Below are 8006 nucleotides of genomic sequence, written 5' to 3' on the forward strand. Positions count from 1 at the left end.
TAGTGCTACCAACATACGAGTCTCATACGATGCCATTTCAACGATTGTACCACAAAAGCTCGAAATATTACAAGGTTCAAATTCCAGAGTTATATGGCTCAAATTCGAAGATTACAAGGTTCAAACTAATATTAGAAATGAAATTCAGGTCATCAGCTGCAAACGCTCGTGCTGATCTGCTAAACATGGATATCAGAGAGGTTCAAACTAATATTACCACTTCTAAGTCTGGTTTCGAAACCTCACAACTTTTGCAAAGGGGTCAGCCACTGAGAAGTCATGTATGGGGTTGACACGATGACTTCCGATTACTCTGTCATCTAAAGTTCCAAAATGAAATTCAGCATTTTTGGAGCCTATTCCATTCTGCCACAGGCGCCGGCGCTGATCAACAAACCATTCATTTTTGCGAAATAAATGTAGGGCAAACCTCATTACCTTCAGCACCCTTGCTTTGATAACAAAGAACCTGGCAAATATAATCTCCGGTAAGGTCCCTCGGTAGGAGTTCAAAGTAATTTCTGAGAGATGCATATCTAGGCATTTGAAATGACTGTTATATTGTATCACATTACCCACCACTGGGCATAATCTTATCTGCAAAACAAGAAAACATGTTAGTGCATGGATGCAGTTTTGAACACTACTACATGCCTATTTGGTTTGCAGGATTTGTAAAATGCACTAACATGCCATCTTCGATCTGACATGATTAATATGTGCATTAACATGCCATCTTTGATCTTCGCAAGATGTTGGAGTGGATGAAAAGTTCCCTAAGAAAACTAGTACAGATGAATCCAAAGGAGAAATGCATATGGATTGTAACCATATGGACCAAGCATTGTCATTGTAAACTTGGAAAAGGAGACATGTATGTACTGAAATCCTCCAAAAGAATCCTTCAGAATCGTAGTACATTGTCATTGTAAACTTGAAAAAATGTGTCACAAATTGAACTCCCTTATGGTTAACATTTAACAGGAAAGGAACATCACCTCGATATATAGCTTCTCGAGGCACGGAAAGCATCTCAGGAAACTGACAACTTGCTCCAGGTTGGGGCCGATAGATTCTAGTGCCAAGACCTTCACTGTGCACAGTTTCGGGGTCAAGCTTGTCGGAATCATTTTCTGAATGACACACGAAAAAACATCTGCAAAATTATAAATAATGTTAATCTGTAGAAGGAGAGGTAGAAGGCGGTTGTTGTACCTGAACGGGTGTGGATCGAATAACAAGTTCGGGGTATTGTCAGATGAGTAGCCCAACACTGTCAATTTCAGCACGGAAATGACATTGATTGTTGTTGGACCTACTTGATCAAGTACAAGTAATCTCTCACGTGCAGGTGTGTCCTCAATGACCATACTGTGGTACCCATCTTGTGATGTCTTCCTGCTGAACCAGCAACACACATAAATAGTCCAGAGAGTCGTGGAGGTAATGTGGAATGTACTCAACCCATTGATCACCTAAAGATGAAGGAACTCGGGTGAAGTATAGCCATGGAGCAGGTGCTCCATGTCACCGTTTAAGAGGCAGACGACAATGAGCTCGAGGTGCTTCAGTCGTGGTAGAATAAGAGCGGGCACATCTTTAAGGGGGGATGGCAGTTCCTGAACTTGGCGACGTGCATCATGGGCGCGAGGCAGAGCGCGGACGTTGGCAGCAAGCGCATATGCCCATCATCAAAAGTGAGCTCCTCGAGCTGATCTAGGGAGGGGGATCGGAACTAGTCGTCAAGCTTGGATCGGTCCCTGCTGTTGGAACAGAACTTGCGCATTCTAAGTCCTCTGATTGGGCCAAGGTAACTGTCGAGGATCTTGGAGAACGCATCCAAGATTTTGCGATAGCCATGGCAGAGCTCGTGGGTGTCGATGAGATCGAGAGGGGTGGAGTTCCATAGGGGGCGCCACCGCCGAGAAAGGACGGTTGTCCGCGCCCCATATTTGATTGGGAGGAGGGAGATGATGACTGTCAACATATCATCGGGGAGGCTGCTGATGAAGTCTAGGCCTGCTGGAGTCACTTGCAGTTCTAGATTGCCCCGCGTCCGCTTGTTGGCAGCCCTGTTCTCCACCTCTGGAGTCCCTTTGTCAGCGGCACTTTCTGATAGAAATGGGAGTACAGGGAATATTTAGTTAAAATAGGGCAATAGAAAAGTGTATTGATAACTACAAGTTATCAGGTAGGAATATAGTAAGAAAATGGAATAATAATTGGTTGCTTAAATACTAAACAATTCATTTAACATTGCTGGGTAAGTCAACATGCAGATAGTTGAAAAGAAAACTTACTTCAAACAAAGTCTGGATGGATGATTTTGTCGGGGAAGTTAGCATATATCTCATGACCAGGCCCTTTTATGTGAATTGCAATTTTAGTGCCAACTTTCAGTACATCAAACTTAGAAATTTCTTTCCAAAAGCCAGTGCCAAAATAGGAGTCACCACGTTCATCAAGTCTTACAGTAGCACTGATTGTAAATTCATGGTTTGTGTGCAGTATGACATCCCTGCAGTCTTGATCTATGTGTTGACACCAGATTTTGGCACGGTCAACAACTTATTTAAAATGGCCTCAAATGGAGAAGATCTACATGAAAGAGTTCCGTATTGTTGATATGAATGTCTTTGAAGTTTGGGCCATCGCCGTCCGATTTCATCTTGAAGGCCGAAACTATGCTCAAAGTACTAAGATCTTATATTCAGAGTACAGTTTGGCGGATTAAGCCCCCAAGACGACCTCAAATGAAAAACTTCCTACACAAGTTGTCTTCGTCTCGTCGAAACGGACGATTTTGATATAAAAATCGTCTTAATCCGAGGTCGTACAGCCAGTACAAGACGCTGTTGCACCGGATGGCCACACACTCCGGGGACAACCATCCGGGTTTTGATTTTCTCTGCGGATGGCCGGACACTCCGGGTATGTTCGTTCAGGTTTTGAATTTCGTTGCTGCAGACTTCGGAAAACAGCCAAAAACCGCTTCAAGATGGCCTTAGATCGAAAAACGTTCAACATGAAAGTTGTTCGTCTCAACGAAACGGTCAAGATTGCTTTTGGGCTCGTTTCTATCCGAGGTCGTTTACTCCCTGAAACATGGCCCGCAAGATGCGGCCAGATTTTACCGAACAGTTTTGGAAAGTTTGGACCAAACAAATGCGAATTAGACTAGGTTTTGGACGTGAATTGAAGCCTTTTCCTTGCACGGGAAGTCCAACCGCCTCTTATATACTTAAGGGGTGACGGCCGATTGAATATCAACACACAATCACAAAACCCATCTAATTTTTACCCTAGTTTTACATCTCTCCCTTGTTCTTTCTCTCTCGTTCTTCGTTCGTTCTTCGTATTGAAGGGCATCGATCCTCGAGGCTCTAGGGGCGGGCGAACTGACCTAGGGCAGCCCATAGTTTCTGCTTGTCCAGACGGGGTCCCTCCCGGGCGCGTGGGGTTTCGGGTGCTCAAAAGCGCCCGCCGGATTGATTGTGTACCGCGCTTCCGGACGGGCATCCTTCGACGTGAGCTGCGGTGCACCCTCGGCGTTGGAGGTACATGGTGAAGTGTTCGTGTGCGAACACACTTTTTGGCAACTCCGCTAGGGACGAAAGACCAAGAATCATCATCAACCATGTCTAATCTCCCCAAGCCCTCAGAAGTTGACGCCGATAACATCATTAAGCCCGGTCTTGATGAACTATTGGATGAACATCGCCAAGCCTACGAAGCGCGCAACAAGCAGCGTGAAGAGGCTTTCGAGGCGCTCAAGAAAAAGCGCGAGGAGGAGGATTTGGAAGCGTTTCTTTCAAGTTTCAAGAAGGGCCATCAAGGCAACATCACTCTGGTTGGAAACGTCAATTTTCCTCCCCTCATCGACGAACAAGATGTAATCACTGTGAGTAAAGTTTTTTCTCCAGAGCAAGTGGCTGTGATTGAAAGTCTTCTTAGTAAGGGTAATGTGATGACATACAATTCTTTTGTGGCTAGTGCTAATGCTCAGAAAAATATGCCTCCATCATCTAGTGGTACTATTGGTATATCTGAAAACCCTAGTCCAATTTTACCTATTTCATCGGCACCACCTATGCAACATCAATATAATAAGCCATTGAATTTTTATCCTACTCAAACCAACTAGCTTGTGGCTGCACCTACATACCCTAATCCTATTATGATTGTGCCCAATTCGGCATCAACGCCGAATCACTTTGTCACACCACCCATAGGCGCAAGCATGTTTGGTCTTCCGCCGAATTATGGTTCGGCGTCCATCCCACAAGTTGCACCAATAGCTAGTACTCAGGTTGCTCCTATGTCATTGCCACAAACATCTTCATCTACCTCGGATCCAATTTTAGCTAAAATAAGGGAGGATTTGCATAAGATGTTTGTAGAAACTTTCAGAAACGAGCCGAAAGTAAAGAGTCGTGTGTATCAAAAGCCTTATCTTGAACACTTCGATGCAATTTCTTACCCTCAAGGTTATAAGGTTCCTAATTTTGTTAAATTTAGTGGTGAGGGTACGAAAACAACTTGGAAGCATGTGAGTCAGTATCTAGCACAGTTGGGTGAAGAGGTTCCATAGAAGAGTTGAAAGTGCGTTTATTTCCCTTGTCTTTAACTGGGACCGCATTTTCATGGTTTGCTGCTTTACCACATGACTCAATTCTCTTATGGTCGTAATTAGAGCAAAAGTTTCATGATCACTTTTATAGCGGCGATAATGAGCTAAAGGTGTCACATCTTACATCAGTTAGGCAGAAACATGATGAATCGATCACCGATTACGTCAAGAGATTTAGATATATAAAGAACTGATGTTATAGCTTAGTGATAACTGAGAGAGACTTGGCGGATCTTGTTCTTAATGGTTTGAAAACTCACATTAAAGAGAGGTTAGAAAGTTATGAGTTTTTGAGCATTAATCAAGTCTTACAAAAAGCTTTGGCCCAAGAGAGTCAAAGAAAGAGGTTCATAGGTCTACAACTGATCATCCTAGAATGCATATGGTTGAACACAATGATGATAATTCGGACGATGAGGTTGATGTCTACACTACTGAATTTGGTTGGTACTCAAAGGCCAAACCCTATATGTGCAATGCTCTTAAGACGATTCGCAAGAATCGTGATGACGAGATGAGGTTTACTTTTGATATATCAAAGTGTGATAAAATATTTGATGCTCTCTTGCAATATAAGATGATTAGAATATCACACACCATACCGCCGTTTGAGGAGCTGAAACGACATGCTTATTGCAAATACCATAATTCATTTTCTCATGCTACTAACGATTGCAATGTTTTCCGACGATAGATACAATCGGCCGTTAATGATGGGCGATTGAATTTTGCTGAGATGCAAGTTGATAAACAGCCCTTCCCGATAAACACCATGGACTTGGAGGGAAAGAAAATGTTGATTTGGCCTAGCATAGCCGAATCTGCTAATAAAGATAATGTTGTTATTGGTGAACCCAGGAAAGGCAAGGAGGGCGACAAAGTCTTGGGACGAGAAGTTGTGCTTGATAAGCAACCGGATGGCAAGGAAGTATTGAAGATCACCATAAAAAATCCTTCACTCGGGGGGCAACCACAAGTACAAGAAGATACTCATGTTAGATTTATCAAGCCCAAGAATTCAGAAGTTGGCAAGTGGGAAAAGAGTGAAGCTAAGTGCAAGCGAATCAGTCCAACTTTTGATATGTCGCTATCCAAATATGCAAGTCTAGCGGCCAGTTCTAGCTCTAATCGGCCATCACATTCAAAGCATTCAAGATTGCCTCTGGAGCAAGTGTTTCGACGCTATGCAAGGCCATATGGGTCATGGGCACCGACACCATGGATGTCACAACCCTGCTATGTGCCTTATTACATGAGAGGCTTCAGTGGAGGATGGGGGCAGCCCCCAATGGCTCCTTATGCTTTTCATATGGGGCGGGCAGCACCTAGAAGGCCTGCTCGCTAGAGGCTTTATTATCCCACACAAGGCTGTTTGAGCTATGGTGCTAATCGGCCAATAAAAATTTCTCCAAGTAAGGCCAACAAAAAAGTGTGGCGTGTTAAGTCACCTAATGCGAAAATTGCAGAATATGACAAGCAAAAGGAGATCGAAAAGCCGGTTGTTGGTAATCTGGCTACTTCTAATGGTGATATTGTTATTGTTCAGCAGGGTTCCATGGTTAATGATCATGAGGCAAGCACAAGCAAGACCAAACCAAGGGATCCCAAATATACTCAATCTAAGTGGTGTCCTCCCTGTTTAACTAAGACCATGAAAAGGAGATTACAACGCATGAGGAACCACGAGAAGGTAGAGCATAAAGAGGAGAGGCAAAGTGACGAATTTTTCAGTAAAATTCGGCCCATGGCACTCACAAAACAAGTGTGGATGCCTGAACAAAAACAAAACACAGATGCTTCTACATTAGCTGCAGCAATACCTTCACCACCGAAAGAGGATGATGCGACCCCTATTACATCGTCCACACCACGTGAAACATCCCCTTCAATTAAGGAAACTTTAAGCCCGATATACACATTGGGAGATGAAGATGAGATGGTGGATTATGAATCTACGCTGGCTCGGGAAGGTATGGATATTAGTATGGTATATTACTTACCTGCGGTGTTTCGAGCTAAAGGTGAAGAAGGGGAGGTAGCCCAGCTGGATTTTGGTCCTAAGAATGCTATCTTCGAGAAGCCAAGAGAACCGGTGAAACACTTGAAGCCATTGTACCTCAAAGGTCATATTAACGGATCGTCGGTTGCTAGGATGCTCGTTGATGGTGGTGCTGTGGTAAATCTTATGCCCTACTCGGTCTTCAAAAAGTTGGGGTTAGATGATCATGCATTGATGAAGACCAGTATGGTACTTAATGGATTCGAGGGTAAAGAAAAGACAGAGGCCAAAGGTGTGATGTGCATGGAACTCACCATGGGAAGCAAAACTTTGGCCACCACATTCTTCATCGCCGATGTGCAAGGTAACTATAATGTTATATTAGGTCGCGATTGGGTTCATGCTAACCAATGTGTGCCATCTACCAAACATGGAGCGGTCCCGCCTCCTCTTCCCCGCACCGGCCGCGACCGCGCCTGCCTCCATGGACTCGCTAGCGCCACTCGCCGCACCTACCAACATCGCCTGCGCTGGTGGCCGCTCCCCCTCTTGTGCTGCCTCCTGCCCGACACAGCTCACCACAGCCCCCGGCGCCCTTCCCTCCTCTAATACACAGGGTCAACCCGAAAACATTAAGAAAAAAAGATTAAAAATACAATAAAAATAAAAATTAATTAGTTAATTAATTAATTAAACTCAGTTAACCCTGTCTAATTAACTAATTAACTATAAATAACCTGCTAATTAAGTGTTAACTGTTAGTTAGTGTTCAGCCTATGACATGTGGAACCCATGAGTCAGTTTGACTCGTCTAACGGTCAGAGTTGGCCGCTGACATCATGCTGATGTAATAATGTTTTAAAATAAATTGAATCTGTTAATCTAAAAAATGAATTAAACCTTTGAAAATTAATATAAAACAATTCGTAACTCGGATGAAAATGTTTTGTACATGAAACTTGCTCAGAATTTCGAGACGAACCCAAATAAGCACTCTGTTCGTCTGCCACAAGTCCCTTGCATAGTGAAAACGCAACCGTCCCCTTCAGTCCATCTGTCCGAAAATGCGGAACACTAGGAATACTTTCCCGGATGTTTCCCCCCTTCGCCCAGTATCGCCTACTACCGCGGTAGGGCACACCTAGCGCCGCTAAATGTCATGTCATGCATCTTCATGCATATATTTGCATCGTATTCATTGTTTCTTCCCCCTCTTCTCTCCGGTAGACTTCGAGACTGACGATGCTGCTGCCCCGATGGATCACAGTGTTGACGACCCCTCCTTCTCAACAGAGCTTCCAGGCAAGCAAACCCCCTTCGATCATCCCGATATCACCCATTCCTTCTCTCTACTGCTTGCATTAGAGTATTGTTACT

General features: G+C 43.9%; 1 protein-coding gene across 1 annotated transcript in view; it reads right to left on the reverse strand.

The window, feature by feature from the left end:
* Positions 1–7115, reverse strand: part of LOC123067461 (NADH-ubiquinone oxidoreductase chain 4-like) — a 33030-nt gene extending 25915 nt beyond the window's left edge. Inside the window, exon 1 of the mRNA XM_044490245.1 lies at positions 7055–7115. Within this exon, the coding sequence (XP_044346180.1) occupies positions 7055–7115 (61 nt within the window). The remainder of the gene's footprint in view (positions 1–7054) is intronic.
* Between the last annotated feature and the right edge of the window lie 891 nt (positions 7116–8006).

Source organism: Triticum aestivum, chromosome 3B, assembly GCF_018294505.1.
Source record: "Triticum aestivum cultivar Chinese Spring chromosome 3B, IWGSC CS RefSeq v2.1, whole genome shotgun sequence".
Taxonomy (NCBI): domain Eukaryota; kingdom Viridiplantae; phylum Streptophyta; class Magnoliopsida; order Poales; family Poaceae; genus Triticum; species Triticum aestivum.